At 30.7% G+C, this 21,719-nt stretch overlaps 2 protein-coding genes across 2 annotated transcripts in view; both read right to left on the bottom strand.

The window, feature by feature from the left end:
• Positions 1-3,371: 3,371 nt before the first annotated feature.
• HELRODRAFT_173124 (hypothetical protein) lies at positions 3,372-12,921 on the bottom strand (the record flags this gene model as incomplete). The annotated part of the gene is made up of 9 exons (XM_009019738.1): positions 3,372-3,497; positions 3,862-4,179; positions 5,619-5,704; positions 5,800-5,895; positions 8,698-8,793; positions 9,613-9,711; positions 10,436-10,531; positions 11,900-12,004; positions 12,795-12,921. 9 exons carry the CDS (start codon positions 12,919-12,921, stop codon positions 3,372-3,374), a joined length of 1,149 nt encoding a protein of 382 aa, XP_009017986.1.
• A 7,508-nt stretch (positions 12,922-20,429) lies between these two features.
• HELRODRAFT_173125 (hypothetical protein) overlaps positions 20,430-21,719 on the bottom strand; it is a gene marked incomplete at both ends in the record, with an annotated part of 2,953 nt that continues 1,663 nt past the window's right edge. The window contains one exon of the mRNA XM_009019739.1: positions 20,430-20,802. Within this exon, the coding sequence (XP_009017987.1) occupies positions 20,430-20,802 (373 nt within the window). The remainder of the gene's footprint in view (positions 20,803-21,719) is intronic.

The following is a 21,719-nucleotide window of genomic DNA, read 5'->3' on the forward strand; positions in this document are numbered from 1 at the left end:
CTAAACGTTCACCAAAAAACTTTAGTGAGAAAAATCGAAAAAACGAACTACAAACATATTACGCCAAACATTCGGCAGAATTTATAGAATATTGTAAAAATTATGGCCTATTACCAACATTTATATATATATATATATGTATATGTATATATATATATATATATATATATATATATATATATATATATATATATATATATATATATATATATATACATATACTAGTATTCATTTTGAACAAACAAGGAATCGACAAAGTAGAGTAGAGACATATTTTATGTATATTTGAGCATCTGGGCACATACACAACGTATCAATTCGAACATCGAATACGGTACAGGAATACCGTAAAAAGCGTTTTTGTTCTATCATGCATAAAATAAACTAAATTTTTGGTTTTGAACCCAAGATACTTGAAAAAAGTTTACGATCAACCGTTAGACAAATCGAAAAGTTAAAAAAGAAGTTAACTTACGCCAAACATGCCGTAATTTTTATCAATAATAAGTATATATAAATATATATATATATATATATATATATACACAAGTAAACAAGATGTTATGAAATATATATACTCTGTCACGAGAGCTTAATGAGTCCAGTATAACGTTTGCCACCATGATCATTTTTTCTGATACTTGCCTCACCGAAATTGAGCTTTGAAAGAGCAGAAGCACATGTTTGGCTTTCTGACTTATTGTGTTGATGTAGCTCGATCTGTTGCATTTATAAAGTATGAATAATAATTCATCATTCTTCATAATTTTTTTAATTGAATTAAAGTTTGAATTGATCATATTTAACCTCAATCTATAATCAGACGTGCTTGGCAGAACGATTGCTGGATACATGACAGTTGGACCTGTTTCAGATGTGTAATACCACTTGTTTCTGAAGTAGCTACTTGAATAACGATCTTTCACAAAATTGTAAAAGTTTTGAGAAACAGATTTCAATCTCACGTTATTAGAACACATGGTTTCCAAATTAACCTGCAAATTTTGACTGAGTTATTTTTATTTGAAACATTGCAAAAAATTAAAAATGTTACTCACATCATTGAAAAAGTCTATATTAAAATTGTATCCGGGAGCAGATGAGTTGGGACATAATCTTATCTGAATATCTCCCGATTTGTCATCAAGTAGTTCAATCATTCGGTCAATGTCATTAACACTCGCATCCAGCCTGCTTTCTAATCTTTGCGTTATCTAAATTTAAAGTTTCCTTTTACAATTTACATTATTTGTATCATTAAATACTTGCATTGATATTATTTTAAACATTTTTTGTCGAAAAATTATTAAAAAAACGCACGTTCCGAATGGTTTCATTTTTTTCTTTCCACAAAATATATGTGGGAATAGAATTATAAAAATCCTGAATCAATAAACAAATTAATTTTAAATATTTAATTTTATTTAAAAAAAAATAAAACGGAAAGTTTAGAAATTTGAAAACGCTTGTTCATGCATTGCATAAATTAGGTTCCATTTTAGAAAATATCTCTGCCTGACAGACAGCGGTAAGTCATCTTTTTTATATTATTAATACTTGCTAAAAATTTGATTTCAATCAAATATTTCGAGTTGAATCTTTTGAGTAAGAATTGATTGACATCAATTCTAAAATTAGCAAGTTACGAAGTAAACTAAAAAGATAAATGAAAAACCAAAAAGCTCTAATAAACCAGAGTCAAAAGAAATTAAAAATGCTGCTTAACTGGTAAACAAAAACACGAAATAACTTTTTTAAGAATTTGTAGGAGCCACCAAATCACCAAATAGGTGAAAATAGGAAATGAGAGTACATGTAAAATCAGATTACTTGGTTAACTACAACATGAATTTTTAGAAGTAGTGTAATTTTAGACTTCGATAACTACTACACTCAATCTTTGCCACCGTGAGCACAACTATCCAGTCGTCACTCGATCAACTTATCAAGGAAAAGGCTTTCATCACAAGACACCTAAAATATATTAACACTCGTTAAATATTTGTCATTTGTTCATTTTTGTCTATTCATTTTCTTTTACAAACTCTTAACTTATTTACTAAGTCAAAAGCTAGTCGATTAATTATTATTCTGTTCATTCGTTTTTTTATATCACTGTTTTATATTCCATGCTTACTAAGCTTAAACATTCCTACTCCTTATCATTCTTTTCTCTTGTTGATCACATAACTTGCTTCTTTAAATAGTCACATAATTATTTTATTCATTTGTTTTTTAAATCATTATTTCATTTTCCATGCTTCTCATGCTTAAATATTTTACTCCGATTTATTTATTTTTTAGTTATCATTCTATACTATTACTTTGCATGTTGTAACAACCGTTTCTGTGTTTTTCGGATTTTGATTTTTTTAAAGAATCAAATGAAAAATAATAATGCCCATTTAAATAATGTTCAGTTTTCAATCATAAAATACTAAGAATTTGTCATATTTAAAACTTTGGTTGGTCGATCGTTTATTTACATGACGCAAATTATTTTTCTTATGCTCAAAATAATAATGCACGTGCAACCGAGTAGACTTGTATCACATACTCAAACCTCAAATTTGTCCACTCCCAAATGCTCCTGGGCGATTGAGTTCAGTTGTTGGAAGTAAGAGCTAGCCAAGCTGCCGGAGCTGTCAGATCTCGTATGATGTACGTGCAACAAGAACAACACGAAGCACTTCAAGATGGAAATATTGAGAGCACACCAGGTCTCATTCATATTTAATTATTAAATTTGGAGACAACGTGTTTATAATCTTTTTCAATCCATTTATTACATTCAACAAATTTGGTATTGTACAAGTTCTTTGAAATCATCTAACAACAAATATTTTTATAAAAATTTCAAAATTACAAAAAAAAACATTAAAATTATTTTGCATAACGAAAGGTTGTAAAACTAAATTAACATCGATGTTATATTTTATAACAACTAATAACATTTACTATTTAAGTTATCGTCGTATAATAGACAGCTACAAAATACGTTCCATTAAGAAAGTAGACCATTGTTTAAGTGTTCAAGCAATTATATAAAATTATCAAACTTGTTTAATACATGTTGACTAGATATATTTTACAATAGCGAAGTGAAACAAAAAATGCCAATGGTACTCTGCGTTAAATTTGACTTAATGAAATTTGTGTACCATGTCTGCCTGCATGTTAATTAATTTTTATCTGACAAAATATTATCAATGCAATAAACAGTAGTAGTTTAAAAAAACTTTACGAATGATCACTTGCATAATTCAGTTTTTGTGCTAATATTCATCATCTGTTTTAAAAATGTAAAGTAAATGTGGACGCGTGAAATGAGATTATTTTTGGAATAGGTAATACTTGAAAATATTTTATTGTCATGTAATATTGTGATATCCCTTAAATAACATTTGCTGAATAGACATACATAGTTGCGATGGTCTGCTGTGATGTGATGTGACGTAATGTGTTGTCATGTCAGGCTCTGATACTAATTTGAATAACTTCAGTATTTTCGCGATATAAAATTATCGTATTATTTATATATTATGTATATATTATTCATATTGAATATATTTCAATGAATTTTTCAGCTTTCTTGTTATTATTAATTTTTTCATTTTTATTAATATGATTTTTTCTGTTGATAATTACTTTATTATAACTATTTCTGTAATTTGTATTGCCGTCGTCGTCGTCGTTGTTGTTTTTATTTAGTGGCATCTGTCTACGACTATTTTTATTGTGTCTATTTACAAAATGGCTGGAGTTGTTGAACATGTTGTTGTCATAAGAACGAATATTATTATTATTATTATTATTGTTGTTATCGTTTGAACGGGCATAATTGTTTTTCCTGCCACGAACTTGATTCTTCTTCACCCGATGGTTCACAAAACTTTCTCCCCTCATTATTCCTGCACTCTTGTTGTTGTTGGTTTGGTAGTTCTTCAAATATAGTTGTTTGTTTTTTATTGCTTTGTTGACTGGATTGTTGAATGCATGGTCGTGTTTGAAAGTGTCGTTATTACTTATTTTATTCTGAAATCCATTTCTGTAGTTGCTGTCTTGGTTGTTGTTGCGCCTATTGTTGTTGATGTTGCTGTTACGCTTATTGTTGCTCTGGTTGTGCTTGGACCAATGCCTTACATGCAAGCCCGGCATCGAAGTCGTTTTCGACCTTTGCTGATGATTATGATGATAATGGTGAACCACCTTCATAGTTCAAACAAAAGTTTTCAAAATTAGAATATATCACATTTATAAATATTATATCATAAAAGTTTACTCGTGAAACAATTTTTACATAATGGTTCATGAGGAATTAAATAATTTATTCATTTTCATATGCTAATCATTTTTTATAAATTCATCATTAAATTAATTTATCTATTTTTTAGCGTTCAAGAATAATTATTTATTTACGTGTTATCCCTATTCGTCCTTCTATCGACATACTTCTCCCATTTAGTTTCATAAATCTTACAGTTGTCTATCAGAAAACGATTTTTTTCAAATTATTTTATAACATAAACTTTTCTTATTTTTTGTTTTTTTTTCTCCAAAAGTTTGTTATGATATGGTTGGCTGAGTTTGATAAACTATGTACTGCAAAAAATAAGTGATATTAATTTTAAATACCATTTCCATAATTTTATCATTCTGTATTTTTATAATTCTGCTAATTATGATCAAAAAATTAATTTGTAGAAAACAATGCAGTTTTTTTCTGGTTTAGGGTGACCTATACAAGCTCTTCCAGTTTTGGCTGTATAATGTGAACCTAAATTTGATGATTATCTGATTTTTTTAAATTCAAAATTATGAAAACTAATTCAAAATATGTCAATGGAAATATCATGCCGAGAAGTTTGTGGAAAATCGTTCATTTTTGTTTTATTAACTTATCAAGATGCTCGTTATTTTGTGATGTGCTCGCTTAATATTTCTAAAGATAGGTTTCATGAACGAACCGACATGTATTGTTCTGCTGATGATTATAATAGTAAAGTCAATGGCGAGTAGAACTTAAATTTAACGTTCAACGTAAATTACATAGCTCAGAAACTCAGGTAGCAAAGTTAGAGCAAACTGTAAATTAAGTTAGCTTAAGTCCAATACTGCATTCTTTAAATATCAATACATTGAGTGGCATTGTTATGCTATATGACAACGAGTTAACTCGAGCAAATAAATATTTCACGCTTTTCAAATTACAAATCACATCGTACGTAATTAAGTATGTGTATTTTGCATATGAAGTTCAGCTGTACTTAACTGAACTACAGAATAAGGAACAAAATAATTTTGATTCTGTTGCATATAACTACAAATGATAGTAGGTACTTGTTTAAGCCAATTTTTTCAAATGTGATTTAATATGTTTCAGATATGTTCTAGTCTTATTAAATATATATTACGTTTTACTTAATATTTTTATGTTTTCAATCACATACCGCTAATGCATTATGATGGAAGAAATTAATTAAAACAAAATAATCTGATGAATTAATACATTTATAAAAATGTAAATAAATGAATGATTGTATATATGAGAAAAAGAGTTGATAAATGAATGGATGTGTTGAAAAATTAAATAATTACTTAATTAAGAGACAACTTACTCCATCCTCTTCACTCTGTCTCAGTTTCCTCCTTTTCCTCCTCCTTTTCGCACTTTCATCATTATCCGCATATGACATTTTTTCAGCTTTAAAACCGGATGTTTTATAATAATAAATCATTTATTGGCTAAAGTTTTTATTTAACGGTAGTTATTTACAGAGCAGCCGATGAGTTACAAACTTTTGTTGCACTTGTTCCCTTTCCATCCTTTGAAGCACTGGCACTGGTCAGGAGCCACACACTTTCCATGCGCATCACATCCGTTAGAGCACAGAGCTTTTGTGAATAAAAGACAATTAAATAATTTTACGCAAGTAACCAAATAATTACTATCTTAAATATAAAATTGAAATTTGGTGCATATTCAACGGCAAAAACGTTTTTCGATTTTCTGAAAACGATTGTGAATGTAAGAGACACAAACAATACTGGTCAAAATTAATAAAATTTTTATTGGGCACTTGTCAAAAAAACAATTCTTTTTAACAAAACAGGTGCCGTAAACATTTTGATCATGTCCACAGTATTTCATTTCACTGTCAATATGATTTTAAGTGATAGTTGTTAAGGGTGTAAAGTGTAATTATGGGTGAATATGAACCAGGATATGCATACGGCACGGTCAAGACGCATAAGGCTAACAACTCTCTACGACCAATAATTAGCCAAATACTTGCGATCACTCATCCTATTGCAAAAATTCTCAACAAAATAATTACACCTTACACCCCTTACAGCTAAAACTTAAAATCAAGTAGGGAATTCATAGATATACTGTCAACAACAAAACCATCTATTAACACCAAAATAGCTTCTTTGGATGTGGTGTCACTCTTTACAAATGTCCCTGTATGTATAGAACACAATCAGCATAATAATAGATAGAATATACAATTCCAGTCGTTCACCACTACCAATTCCAAAAGATAAATTAGTATTAGAATATGTACAGATGAAGCCCCTTTCGTTGGCCTGGGTAACACGCTACATTATATCAGCAAATAGACCGTGTAGCAATGGGCTCTCCATTAGGAGTACTCTTCGCAAACTTCTATGTTGGATATATCAAAGAAATGTTATTTAAAGAAGAACCAGAGCTAAAATCTAATATATACTGCCGATACGTTGACGTTATATTCGTTACATATGAAGACGATGATCAAATAGAAAAACTTTTACAACGACTAAACTCGTCAAAATTAAAGTTTACAATGGAAAAATCAACTGATAATAAACTACCATTCCTAGGCGTACTAATACAAAATGTGCAAAATGAATTTGAAACCTCAGTATAAACCAAAGCAACAAACAAAGGTTTATGCCTCAATGGCAATAGTGAATGTTGTCAAACATATCTAGAGAGCACGATCTCCATTTTTGTAAACCGAGCCTACACACACTCTTCTGGTATAGAAAGCAGGAGAACAGAACTATATAGAATCACTTAACTACTCATTAATAATGGATATAAAAATTCCATGATCCAAAAAATAATAGAACACAAAGAATAAAAAATCAACAACAAAAACAATGCAACCAACAATAGTAACAAAAATAACATAGTAATAAATTATAAGAATTACATGTCAACCGCTTTCGAACAGGATGAAAAAATTATTAAATGAATTATAAAAAATAACGTCCAAGCAATCAACGAAAACGATATTATTAAACTACAAATATATTACTCCAACCAAAAAACGTCATCTCTTGTGATGAAAAACAACTGCACTTTTTAAACCAGAATCGATACTGGATCATAGCCATCTAATATATTTGTTCAAATGTAACATTGATGAGTGTGGGCACCATAATTCCGAATATAATGGTATGACGACGACCAAGTTATCGAGAAGACTCACGATGCACGTACAAACAAGCGCTTTAAAGAATCACATGAAATAAAAACACAAAACTAAAATTACTAGGCAAATTTTGGACCACAATGTTGAAATCTTACATTACAATAACAACCATTATAATTTAAGACTAGCCGAATCAATACTCATAGAACAAGACATCCGATAATAAATATTCAACAACGGGCAATCGGAATACTTCCTATTAATAAATTTAGAAACAGAGGAATCATCAATAATGAAATAAACAGCATTTATATTATATATATATATATATATATATATATATATATATATATATGTTGGAAGAAGACTATATTTTATACAGTATAAAATACTGTATAAAATAAGGTCTCATCCAACATTTACGCGTATTTTTACGACCGAGCAACAAAACCCGACAACCCAACAACCGAGCAAGAACGTGAGCAGCTTCATATATTTATGTAAGCCCATGGTTAAAAACAACAGTCATAAAAACTATCATTTTGCCCCTCAACATTTATCAATAGAAAACCAATCCAAAAAAAGAAAACCAAGTAAATAACAACGACAATCATATCACTGAAAGCATAAACATTTTAATATATTACCAAAACCCCATATCGACGACAGCGTTTAAACAGGTCGAGAAAATTGTGAAAAGAATTATTAGAAACAATGTCAAACCAACCAATGAACAATAAACCATAGAACCTATGATTTGTTAAAAGTCTCATCAGTAGCCTGAGTTTAAACATTAATTATTTACTAACTTAGTAGATAGTATTGCAAACTAAGCTGTTTATTTTAGGTAATTCATAAAACTCATTTTGTTCGCCAGAGACGTACTGTTACTTTGCCGAATAAATAAAATAGTGTATTAACTTGAAGATGTTAAAACTATTGAATAAGGACAACGAGTAAAAGAGAGATTTATCCAATTTATAGCAGTGAATAGTTGAAATAACTATGTAACTACAAAATAACACACAGAAAAAATGTTTACATAAGAAGTGATTTATTTTTTGAAAATAAAAACTCGTATTTAGTATTTTGGTCTAGAGCCTGTTGAAGGCTTTAATCCTGCTTAGTTTGTATGTACAGTCGCACAATTACATGGTGCATTTTTCAGGGTATTAAACTTTTATTCAAAACATAAAATCCAAAAGTTATTTTAGTTGTATTTATGCAAAATTTTATTGAAAATTCAATCAATAACAAATGATGAAACACTAACGCCTCTGACATAGATGACCAGTGTATCCTGAAGGACAGGTGCATTTGTTCAACTGGTTGCAGTGCCCTCCATTTTTACATAGCAATTCACATTTACCTGAATGGTCAATGTACAACTCTTCAAACTAACATTGTTTCGCACGTTCAAACATATTTTATATAAACATTTTATAAATGCACATCCAGTTGCAGCGGCCAAAGCCACTTAGGATTTATAAGAAGAATAATGGTCGGCAGAGAGAAGCATATCATACTGAAACTGTACAAAACCCTAGTCAGACCTCATCTGGAGTACTGTGTTCAAGCATGGAGCCCATATATGCAAAATGATAAAGAAGTTTTGGAAAAAGTACAACGTAGAGCCACAAGAATGATTAGAGGAATCGGAAAAATGGAATGCGATGAGAGATTGAAAAAATGCGACTTAACATCATTAGAAAAAAGAAGATTTAAAGGAGATCTAATCCAAACATATAAATTGATCACGAACAGAGAAACAACACCATACTCGAAATTTTTCAGGCTAGCAAACAGTGATAAACAACGAGGACACAGATTTAAGATTTTCAAAAACTCGGATGGAAAAATAAAGAGCACATTTTTCAGCAGTAGAGTGGTCAACGCCTGGAACGAGCTAAGCGATGATGCAGTCTCTGTTAATTCACTCAACAGCTTCAAAATCAAACTCGGACAGATAGAATATTAGGAGATCTAATTAGTAGTGGTTCTTATACAGACTATAATCTTTTGAACCACTTTAAACCCCGTTAATAATAATAATAAAAATAATATATATTTATGCTGTCAACTCATTATCATGAAAAATTTGTTGTAAAATTGTTATAAATGTTTGTGCTAGAAAAATATTTTCGCAATATTGACGGGTTAGAAATATGATGAGACGCAATGAATGAACCTGTTTTGTGATGTTGACACCTTGCACCAATGAACCCAGGCAAACATCTGCACGTTCCATGCTCCATACATATCCCGCCATTCTCACAGTGGCATACTTCTGTTGGTCGTCATGCAATTTATCAGTTGGTGTGGTTGGGTGTTTGTTGATGTTGGTCATGAAGTTGTTAGTTGATGGGATTGGTTGTTGAATATTTTCCAACAACCAATCCCATCAATGAGCCCAGGCAAACGTCTGCACGTTCGATGCCCTATACATATTCCTAATTGAAAACATCCAGCAACATGTTGTTGATTGGTTGTTGTTGAAGTTGAAATAATCATTTTCGATACTTTTTGCGTTTGTAAGAAACTGTTGCGGATTTTATATTAGTACCAAAAATTGTTTGGATAAAAACATAAATATTATTTTTTTTAAATTGATAACTGTTTTAAAACTTATGAATCAATTGGAAACAGCCATTACGAAAAAAACGTTGTGCAATTAAGATAAAATTGAGCAGAAAATCAAAATCGGCAAACTTTTTACTTTACTATGAAAATAGAAAAACGTATAAAGGAAAAGGAAAAACTGCAACACGTTGACGTTTTGATTGTTTATTAATTTCAGTATTTTAACATGACATATATTAAGCGGTGAAACAAATTGAAGTCAACTCATTTCAGTGCAAGTATTGTGTGTTTTATTCAGACGTTTATATATTTTGCTGGATGTTTTTAAAGTCAATTTAAGAGCATATAATTATTAATAAAATTTAACGTTATTGTTACAAATCAACAAAGCAAGCCAAAAAATGAGAAAGCCTATAGACAGAGGAACAAACCCATGTCACACTTTCTTCCTCCGAACCCTGTTGGACACTGACACTTGTTGGGAGCCAGGCAGACACCTCCATTCTGACAAGCGGGTGTACACACGGCTGTTTGGTTTTTTGTGGGTGTGTGTGTTTGTTCATGCAGATATTTCATGAGTTTCATGTGTTTTGAGTTTATAATTTACGTTACCTTTACCATTGTATGTGTGCATGTTTCAATGTAAAATGACCAAAAACATCATTTCACTGATGTTTGCTTCAAGTTAGCAGCTCAAAAGTAACTATGACAAAAACCATAAAAGAAATAAAAAAATGAATTTTGGTTCTCAATAATAATAATATCTCATACCAGTTAACTACGGGGCACATGCTTCTCTGTTTCATCTCTGGTTATCGCTATTTACAATTGCAATGCGTATGTTATTTAATAATTCAATTTCTATTTCTATTATATTGTTATAACCGCAAAAATGAGCGAATTGCGCTATATTATTTGTTATCTTAATTATTGTTATCTTTGCTATATTTGTAATCTTTGAATTGTAAACCATAAAGGAATGTGAAAATGTATCGAATCTATGCTAAAAATCAACGTGGAGGCTATATAAGTTCATGCGGAGACACACAGGTTAGACAGACGGAGAAAAAGAGAAAGTCAGGCTTCCAGCGAGGTTTAAAGCGAAGTTGTGGTTTATGTAGTTACTTGGATTAGCTTAGTGTTTCTATTACTATTTGCACTCAAATAAACGTTCAACAAAGTTAACGTTTGAAGCAGTTGTATTCATCTATCGGAAATCTTGAACCTACGAAATAACAAACACTTGACGATCGTTGGAAGCTACAACACTGGTGTTGGAAATATAGAGGTTACTGGTTATAACATTGGTGTTGGTAGATACGAGCGTAAAGGGTTACAACAATATGAAAGTTCGCAATGTTTTAGAACTGCATCTCGCTGCCCTAGGTGAAACATTAGTTTTAATAATAAAATTTTTGTAAGCGATACACAAATTTTCACACACCAATTGTCATTTTCTAGCAGTTATTATAATTATGTGCTAGTTGATATAAAGCCTGTACTACTATGTGACGCAAAATATATACTACTATATTCAAGTTATATATTAATTTTAAATATTGTTGTTAACCATGAAAAATTGTTACTAGTTCTAATGTATCTATAATCATGAAATTTCAGAGCAAAAATTTAATTATGGTACATGAACCCAAACGCTGTCGAAAATCGTTTGGATTATTATACCCGAGCAAATTTGCCATATTTGCCATTTGTCATTTCTTGGTTGTTTGCTGCAAAGTTCATATTAACTGTGTGACATCGACGCTTGTGTATCTCTTATACTTTTTGTTTTAAAGTTTCTAACAAAAAGAGACCTTCACAATACAAACAATGTCTGCTTATAAGGCCTTGAAAGTATTTGATCATTCATAGAAAATAAAAAAAATTGTACAAACGTTGATCGCATCTTGGTCCCACGTAGCCTGGCCTGCAGTGGCATCCACCCGCATCTGCACATCTCTCCGCGCGTTTGCACGAATAGCTGCAAGCATGGCGAGCTCCTGTAGCATACGTTAAAGGTCTATTACTCTTTTCTTAGGTTCAGAGGAATCAACAACACTCAAACATCGTATATGAATAGATACACGCTAAATCTAGCATCACACACGAAACATGTGATAGGATCTTTTAGTCATATTCGAACCCGGTCACAGCACGCACTGCGTAAGAGCACCAGGCGACCACTAGGCCATCACGCCAACCGTATAGAAAAATGGATTTAATTTAATTAATTAATGTTATTTCTTTTTGAATTTTTATTGTTTAGTTCAACGTGTGCTGACAGTGGCGGATTAGGGTAGGGAGTCGATGAGGGCCCCGTTGTGAGCAGTGTTGCTGTTAAAGAAATTGACGTGAAAAGAAAAAAAAGTCGCCACCATAATTTTGGCCACACTAGCATATGTGGGAAGTTTTCAGCTCCGCATCAAATTTTAAAACAAAATTTAAACATAATTTCAAAATTTTGCCCCCCCATCCCTTGTCAAATTTGTTTAAATCCGTCACCTCATGCTGAAGCATTTTTGTGTTTGATGTTCATCAAAAGATTTCTGTTGCAACCAATTATTTTTGAAAAAAAATAATAAAATTTAATTCATGATAATAAAAAAATGCATCCATAAATATTAATTTAAAAATTGCAGAACTATTCGGGGTTGTGGAGCTAAAAATAATTCGTTTAATTATTGTTAATAAACATTTATAATTATCAGCACATCCATACATTCATCAATGAATTCATTCCATTCATCTATTCATGTATTTATCTCATCCATGCATCCATTCACAAATTACTGTCGGGTCCGAGACATCTCTTCTTCAGTCTGAACTTGAGAGGTGATCCGTTGAGCGGCCTGTGCATGGAGTTGAAAATCTCGAGGACGATATAGAGTGCGCCGGTGCCCGTCCGTTCTTCGTGCATGGGATGCTGATCTCAAACTCTGAACAGGTTGTTTGTTCATTTTGATGACATTTTCATTTTTGTTTTAGACAAATAGATTAAACACTTTTCACCCATCAGCTGCACACGTGCACAGTTTTAATCACTTGAAATTTTATTTCGGTTTCTCTCTCTTATTTGCTCGTTGGGTTTAAGGTAAAACTAGTTATTATTGAAATTAATTGTATAAACTGAATATATTATTATTATTATTATATTAATGTTGGATATAATATTGATAAAAAATCATTAAGCCTTCCAACTGATTTTAACTATTTCAACTCAATTGACAGACAAAAAATAATGATTGTAATTGTTACAAAAATAGTGCATTAATCAATATCAATGTAGAAGAGAATAAAAATATATTATTAAACTAATCAATGCAAAGAACATGAACAAGAAAAGAATGAGCAACACAAACATAAAAGGAAAAAAATAAAAATTGTTGGATGAAAAATAAAATAAAAAAGAAATAATGAGAAGCACAAGAAAATGTAGCTAAAAAAGATTCATAAAAAGAAAAAACAGGCAAAAAAGACGGGTGCAGAAAGTAACAAAATAAAGGAAAATGTGAAAACAAAACAAATTATAAAAAATAAATTAAAAACAACAATTAATTGAAAAAATAAGAAACAAAGTTGAAACAAAAAAAAACAGAAAAATGAAAATAAAAAAGAGAGAAAGAAGATATAATTGAAAAAGAATGTAAAAGAAAAGGAATGTGGGACTGTTGCCTTCTTAATGGCATGAAATTATTGGCAAGCGTGCTCACCATCCGTCTTATTAACGATTCAGCTTTTATGAAAATAAAAATAATTATCCGCAATAAAAGGAACTTCCGAATGTAAATGCATTAGGCAATAAACGTCATGCTGGTAACAGCTAGGTCATGTTGCAAGATACTTCAGGATGATGGTTATGATGGCGACGGTGATAATGATGCTGGCGATAATGATGGTGATGATGAAGAGGATAACAATTGAGACAAAAAAAACAATGATGATGGCGTTGAGGATGATAATGATATTAAAAAAGCTGATGATGACATTGATGTACGAAGTTGAATGACGATGATGAAGAAAAAGTTGATGATGTAATTACATCATTTAATTAGAACGGTAAGAATGATAATGATGGTACGGTGGTATTAAATTACTTAAAATCTCATAGTAATTTTATCGCGATTGGTAAATTTATATATTTATAAAAATATATAAACCAAACCTGCAAATATATATATATATATATATATATATATATATACGTATATATATATATATATCAAATTTGATTAAATGATTTTGTCCATTTATCTTTTATTAGTATCTTGAAAAACATTCAACAACACGTAACTGTTGCAATTCGTATTTATTAAAACTTCCAATCATAGTTTGGCTTACAACGTTGTTCCGACAAAGATGTCATTTTCAGAGCCTATAATTTAGAATCATAGAAATTAAGAAAATACAATTGCAATGAACCGAAATTGGAGGAAAAGTGTAATATATCATATTTATATCGTGTTTACATGTTATTACAAGGTATTCACAACTGGTTTTGGTTGGGTGGCCGTACAAGCTCGTTTGAGCTTTTGTGTCTCCATGCTTTTTGCTGAATAAATTGAATCGAATATATATAAAGTTATGTATGAATGTTACCGAAGGGTTGGCATTAATCAATTTAAAGTTTGGCCTTTCAATTTTCCTTATTAAAATTTTTTGAAAATTGTTCAGTTTGTTGAAAACATAATTATAATCCAGGTTCATCATAAAAATTTATTAGAACTATTGCTATCCAAGTTCATCATGCAAATAGGCCTTATTTTGATTTTTAACAAATCATCTTCAGTACAGGTTTGGTTTATATATGTAGATATATGTTGGTAATAGACCATAATTTTTACAATATTCTATAAATTCTACCAAATGTTTGTTATAAATTCTTTCTGGCATAGGCTTAGTTCATTTTTGATATTGCAATCAACATCACAGTGATCCCATTGATTCAACAAATCGGTAAGTTGATTCAATACCCTGAAAAATGCACCATGTAATTGTGCGACTGTACATACAAACTAAGCAGGATTAAAGCCTTCAACAGGCTCTAGACCAAAATACTAAATACGAGTTTTTATTTCAAAAAATAAATCACTTCTTATGTAAACATTTTTTCTGTGTGTTATTTTGTAGTTACATAGTTATTTCAACTATTCACTGCTATAAATTGGATAAATCTCTCTTTTACTCGTTGTCCTTATTCAATAGTTTTAACATCTTCAAGTTAATACACTATTTTATTTATTCGGCAAAGTAACAGTACGTCTCTGGCGAACAAAATGAGTTTTATGAATTACCTAAAATAAACAGCTTAGTTTGCAATACTATCTACTAAGTTAGTAAATAATTAATGTTTAAACTCAGGCTACTGATGAGACTTTTAACAAATCATAGGTTCTATGGTTTATTGTTCATTGGTTGGTTTGACATTGTTTCTAATAATTCTTTTCACAATTTTCTCGACCTGTTTAAACGCTGTCGTCGATATGGGGTTTTGGTAATATATTAAAATGTTTATGCTTTCAGTGATATGATTGTCGTTGTTATTTACTTGGTTTTCTTTTTTTGGATTGGTTTTCTATTGATAAATGTTGAGGGGCAAAATGATAGTTTTTATGACTGTTGTTTTTAACCATGGGCTTACATAAATATATGAAGCTGCTCACGTTCTTGCTCGGTTGTTGGGTTGTCGGGTTTTGTTGCTCGGTCGTAAAAATACGCGTAAATGTTGGATGAGACCTTATTTTATACAGTATTTTATACTGTATAAAATATAGTCTTCTTCCAACATATATATATATATATATATATATATATATATATATATATATATAATATAAATGCTGTTTATTTCATTATTGATGATTCCTCTGTTTCTAAATTTATTAATAGGAAGTATTCCGATTGCCCGTTGTAGAATTTATAGAATATTGTAAAAATTATGGTCTATTACCAACATTAACTCGAAGTTCTGCGACCAACCGACTTGAACTAACAATCGAACAAGATCGCGACTGCTCCATCTCTCTTGAGAATTAGAAGTTTAAAAGAATGTAGACCGACAAAACCTGACAACCGAGCATTAACGTGAGCAGCGATTGTTTCATCTTCCTCGGGAGTTAGAGGCAAAACAAAATAAAATTCACCATATATCAGCTACCCTGACTAAGTTTTTAGATGAATGGAACCGATGCAAAATAGCTGTTATCATCAATGATGAGCTCAACAAAGCCCAAGACAGAGGACTCAATACTTATAAATACATCTCAAAGCTTAAATTTCATAATAAGTTGACAAATCTAATAAGAACAAATAGTAATGGATTAACGGATCTGTTTATTAACCTCAGTAAATATCTCCTCACTGATAAACAAAATTTAAGATTAAACAGTTATATCATAAAGAAATCGAACATTATTGAGAAAACGATTGAAATTGAAAAACTGATGGTGCAAATAAATGAGGCAGAACGACAAACCAAGATTACTGTGAATTCATCCATTGCGTTTAAGCTACAACCTGAAACTAAGAAACAAAAAGACAATTTTCAGAGTAAACCTTTAGCAGAGAATCTTAGAACTGCCACAAAAGTATTTGAAAAAATGAAGAAATTGGCATTCACCGTTGAACAAGTCAAATCAATCTGTGGTCTTAGACAAAATTGACTACAACACCAATATCGAACACTTACTCAACAATAGCACAAAATTTTACCTAACTCCTTACCTAAAGACAAAACTCAACTCAATAATAAGAAAAATTAAAAAAAAACATACCTCAAGAAAGGTACTCCAAGGCAATTACTTACCTGGATACTTCTATGGCTGCATCAAAACGCACAAAAATAACAATTCCCTTCGATCTATCATCAGCCAAATTCCAGCAGTAACATACCCTATTGTCAAATATCTAAACAAAATTCTGACCCCATACATTCCTAGTAACTATAATCTCCAGTCTTCACGGGAATTTATCAATTTATTGAACACTAACAAACCATCAAATCATATTGTTTCCCTGGTTAGGGAAAGATTTGTATACAAAGATTCGATCGAATCTTTGTATACAAATGTTCCCGTCCATAACACAGTTGATATTATCATCAATAGTCTTTAGCACTCAGACATGGTTCCTTTAAAAATACCAAACACACATCTCAAATCTCTTCTCCAAATCTGCACCACCGAAGCACCTTTCCACACCCCTACAGGCAGCTATACAAGCAAATTGACGGTGTCCTGTTCGCAACTTTCTTTCTTTGAGGACATCTTGAGAGCAAAACGTTTTGAGACAAACCGGTATTAAAAACGAACATTTATGCCAGATGTGTTAACGATATCTTCGTCGCATACGATAATCCGGAATAAGTCAACGTGCATACAAAATATCCTCCGATATCAATATTTTTACATCTGAATCAATCCGTATCAAACAATTTTTAATCAATAACAATTGTTTGAATAAAACAATCGATGATACAATCAAAAATTACTTACAAAAATTGATAATTCAACAACTGCAGTAACTTCAACAAAAAAAGTAATACCATTATACTACCTAAACTAGATGCAAGACAGCTACAAAGTGAATAAATCACAATTAAACGAATCATCAAATCAAATGTTTCCGTCTGCGACGACAGCAATCGACTAAATTTCATCATATACTACAACACCCACCGCATTTTCAACCTCATCATAAAAAATATCAACAATTCCCCTTCACCTACGTTAGAAAGGACGAACGTCGCGTTTCGATTTACATGTCCTATGCCACACAGTGTTGTGGAAAGTTACATCGGCCACACGCGTACTACTCTTTTTCGAAGGCTCACCATGCATGTGCAGGATGGCGCCATTGGAGACCATATGGCCAACGAGCACTGTATGCTTCGCACTAGGACCATATTGGATTTAAATACAACAATATTGGGTTCAGTATTTAATCCCGGACGTCTCAAAATTTGCGAAGCCCTGCACATCAACAAACATAAACCAACATTAAACCAACAATATAATAGTTCCGACCAGACCCTTCAATTATTCTCTCAATATCGTAAACCGACACCTGCGACTGCAGTCAAAAACAAACCAGCAGACGTCCCAGTGCCCAAGCGATATGAATATCGTTCTACGTTTGTCAATTTTAGACAAGTTAATACACAACTATTAACTTCACGTCGTAAATCCACGATCATTACGTCACTTTCTATCTTATTTAATAACTGCTCAATTGTTTATTTTATTTTTATAACGTAATTTTAGGTTTTGTTTTAAGTTTTAATTTTTAATTAACAACTGCTAAACTGTTTTATTTTATTATATTACTTATTTCAATAACAGAATTTTAATCTTTTGTTTTAATTATTCACTTATTTTAATTATTTATTAATTTCAGTGATGGGTAGTTACTAACTACAAATAGTTAACTAGTTGTTAATAACTACTCACTAGCAGCTAAAAAGTAAATAATAACTATTTATTTAGAATAGTTAACTATTTGTATTAGTTGTTGGCTATTATAGTTAACTATTTTTAAACTACTTGAACATATTTTTTCTCAGAATTAATTTTTATCTTTTTAATTGCACATCCCTATTTTCAAGTTTGTTTATTAGTCAACGCCATTTCTTTTTCAGCATTTTTTAGTGTACGGGACGCGAGTGATTTGCGTTTGATTATTTATTTAATATGAATACTCAAATTATTAAATTGTGCTTTATTGACGCCGTTTTAAAAAAAGACGACGATAAAATTTTTACTGCAATGTGCTGCACGTGCAACAAAAAAATCTCTGGGAATGTGTGTAACTCTATTTGGCTTTGTCGCTTTGTCTTTCAACTTTTTGAAACATGTGAAAGTAAGTGCTTTATTGATAATTTGTATTTATATGAGTTATAGTATAAGCTTGTTTTGGGCAAAGTAGGAGATCGATACTGGGAAATTCCATAATAACACAAACAAATCATTGATGGCTTAAATAAAAATTAAAAAGTTATTGTAATTTACATTATATTTCATATATTTCTTTCAAGATAGTTACATCTACTAGTATTTAGTTTAGCTTATTGTGTAGCTGTAGCTGAATAACAAAAAATGTCAAAAAACAATAAATAAAATTTAGTCACATTTTTGGAACAACATCCTCCAGTCTACAATGATTATTCGGCAAAAAACACAGAGCTAACCAAAACGAGGAAGGTTTTGGGGATGAAATCGTGCCAACGCAAGAATTAATTTATGGTTATTTATTTATTTACATACACGCAGATTGCAAACCAGTGAGTCCTGTACTTTCGTCTTCTAAAGGAGAATTTGTGTGATTGCCCAGAAAATAATCAAAATTCTTCGGATCATGTGTTAGCCGATGAACTCAACAGTTACTTGGCTAACCCATCTAAGAATATTGAAAGTTTATTTTCCTATCCATCAGTAAGTGCAAATTTCATTAAACCAAATTCAACTTTACTTAGCTCTGCAGTGGTTGAGCATCTTTTCAGTGTTGCTGGACTAATTCTAACTGATAACTGCTGTAGATTTTCTGATGATTATACCAATAAAATGATTTTTTGAAAGATCATCTCAAACACACATTTAAAAAAACAGTTATTAAAAAAATACATATGTTGGTTAATAAATTTACAAAAAATTTTCAGAAGGTTTTTTTTTAATAATAATAATTGAAAGTAGTTAAAAGGAGTAGTTAATAACTACTTCTCTTGAAAGTAATTAAAAAGTAACTAACTATGTTTTTAGTCAAGTAGTAAACTACAGTAGTTCACTACTTTTTTGGAGTAGTTAACCCATCACTGATCAATTTTAATAATAAAATTTTAATATTTACATTCACTTTTATATCATCATACCGACCATCACCTTTTAATATCATCCCGCCACTTAACACTTGTTTTTCCCGTCAAATTATTTTATTATATATTAACTATTACAATTTTATTTTCATAAGTATTATTTAATTTCATTCTTTTAATTAACGTTTATCGTTTTATTTTAATATTATTGCTACAAGGTAACATTTATTTTATATTTTCACAATTTATGGCTACATATCTTATTTTTACGTTATACTTCTCTTTAAATTGTATTAACTTTTTCAATTTTACTAAAATTATAATTTAATTAATTATCAATAATCATTTTTCTAAGAAAAATCGAAAAGTTAAATTGGAAGTAAACTAACGCTGAACATGCTGTGATTCTCATCAAATCAAATCAAATCACTTTTATTCAATCAAACAAAACAAAAGCATGAATGATTCGGAGACCAAAAAAAGAAAATTAATTCTTGTGGGCTCGGCCACCGTGCAGCTCAAAATTGCTTCTCAATGATAAAATAAAATTGTCAATAGGATAAAATGTATCAATGTTAATGAAATATGTACACACTTATATACATATATATACATATACATTATTATCCTTGAAAAACAGAACTTTTCGTAATTAAAAAATTTTTCAGTTTATTTTTAAAAAGATGCAAAGTGTTACAATCTTTAATTTCTTGTGGAATCGTCTCCCATATTCCTGGGCCGGTATGTTTCAAACTCATGCAGAGTACTTTAATTCTGGCTGGTGGAGCATAGAAAAGTGGCGTGTGGCGTGTTGTTCTTGCTTGAATGGAAGTTCCAAAAGTGAAAAAGTTTCTAAAAAATGCCGGCAACTGCTGACGTAGAAATCTAAAAATGAATGTTGCAACGTGGTAGATGAACAAGTTTTTGATGTTGAGTATTTTCATCTCGAGATAATATTCACTTGTGTGACAATGAGGATGAAGATTTTTAAATATTCTGATGAATCGGTTTTGGCATTTTGTTAACTGTTTTAGATGAATGTCAGGACTGTTTCCCCAAATTACGTTGCAGTAGATGAGGTGAGGAAAGATTAATGAATAATACAGGTCAATTAGAGTAGGTTTATTTAATTTATTTTTAATTTTGCTTATAACTCCTAGGGTTTTGCATATTCTTTTAGACATAGTATCTATGTGAATATCCCAAGACAGATTGTCCTTGATTGTTACTCCAAGGAATTTTGTGCTGGTTGAGCGAGGAATAGAAATATTGTTCATTTTTATGTCTAGGTTAGGTATAATATTTGTTAAAATTTTCGGACAAAAAATAATGTAATTACATTTAGAATAATTTACTATTAATTTATTTTTGATAAACCAGGTTGATATATTTTGAAGACTGTTATTGATGTATTCTACTTCTTTCAATGGGTCTTTAGTTGGGAAGAAGATGTTAGTGTCATCCGCATATAGAAGGTGATTTGCATCAGTTGCATGTTGAAAATCGTTCATGAAGATTATGAATAGAAGGGGACCTAAAATTGATCCTTGTGGCACGCCTGATCTTACGTTAAGTTTTGTTGAGGAGTGACTTTTTATTGCCACATACTGGTCTCTGTTCTCTAAATAACTTTTGAACCATGCACTTACTTTTCCTCTTATTCCATGTGAATTTAATTTTTTAATCAGTATATCGTGGTTGATGACGTCAAAGGCCTTTGAGAGGTCTATGAATACACCTACAGTCAGTATCTTTTCGTTAAGATTATTCATAACATTTTGTGCTAATTGCAGCACAGCTTGCTCAGTTGAATGCTGTGCTCTGTAGCCATATTGATTATCATTTAATAATTTATTTATGGACAGAAATGAGGTGACTCTGACAAAAATTATTTTTTCTAGTACTTGAAAGGG

This window comes from Helobdella robusta, assembly GCF_000326865.2.
Source record: "Helobdella robusta unplaced genomic scaffold HELROscaffold_25, whole genome shotgun sequence".
Lineage (NCBI taxonomy): Eukaryota > Metazoa > Annelida > Clitellata > Rhynchobdellida > Glossiphoniidae > Helobdella > Helobdella robusta.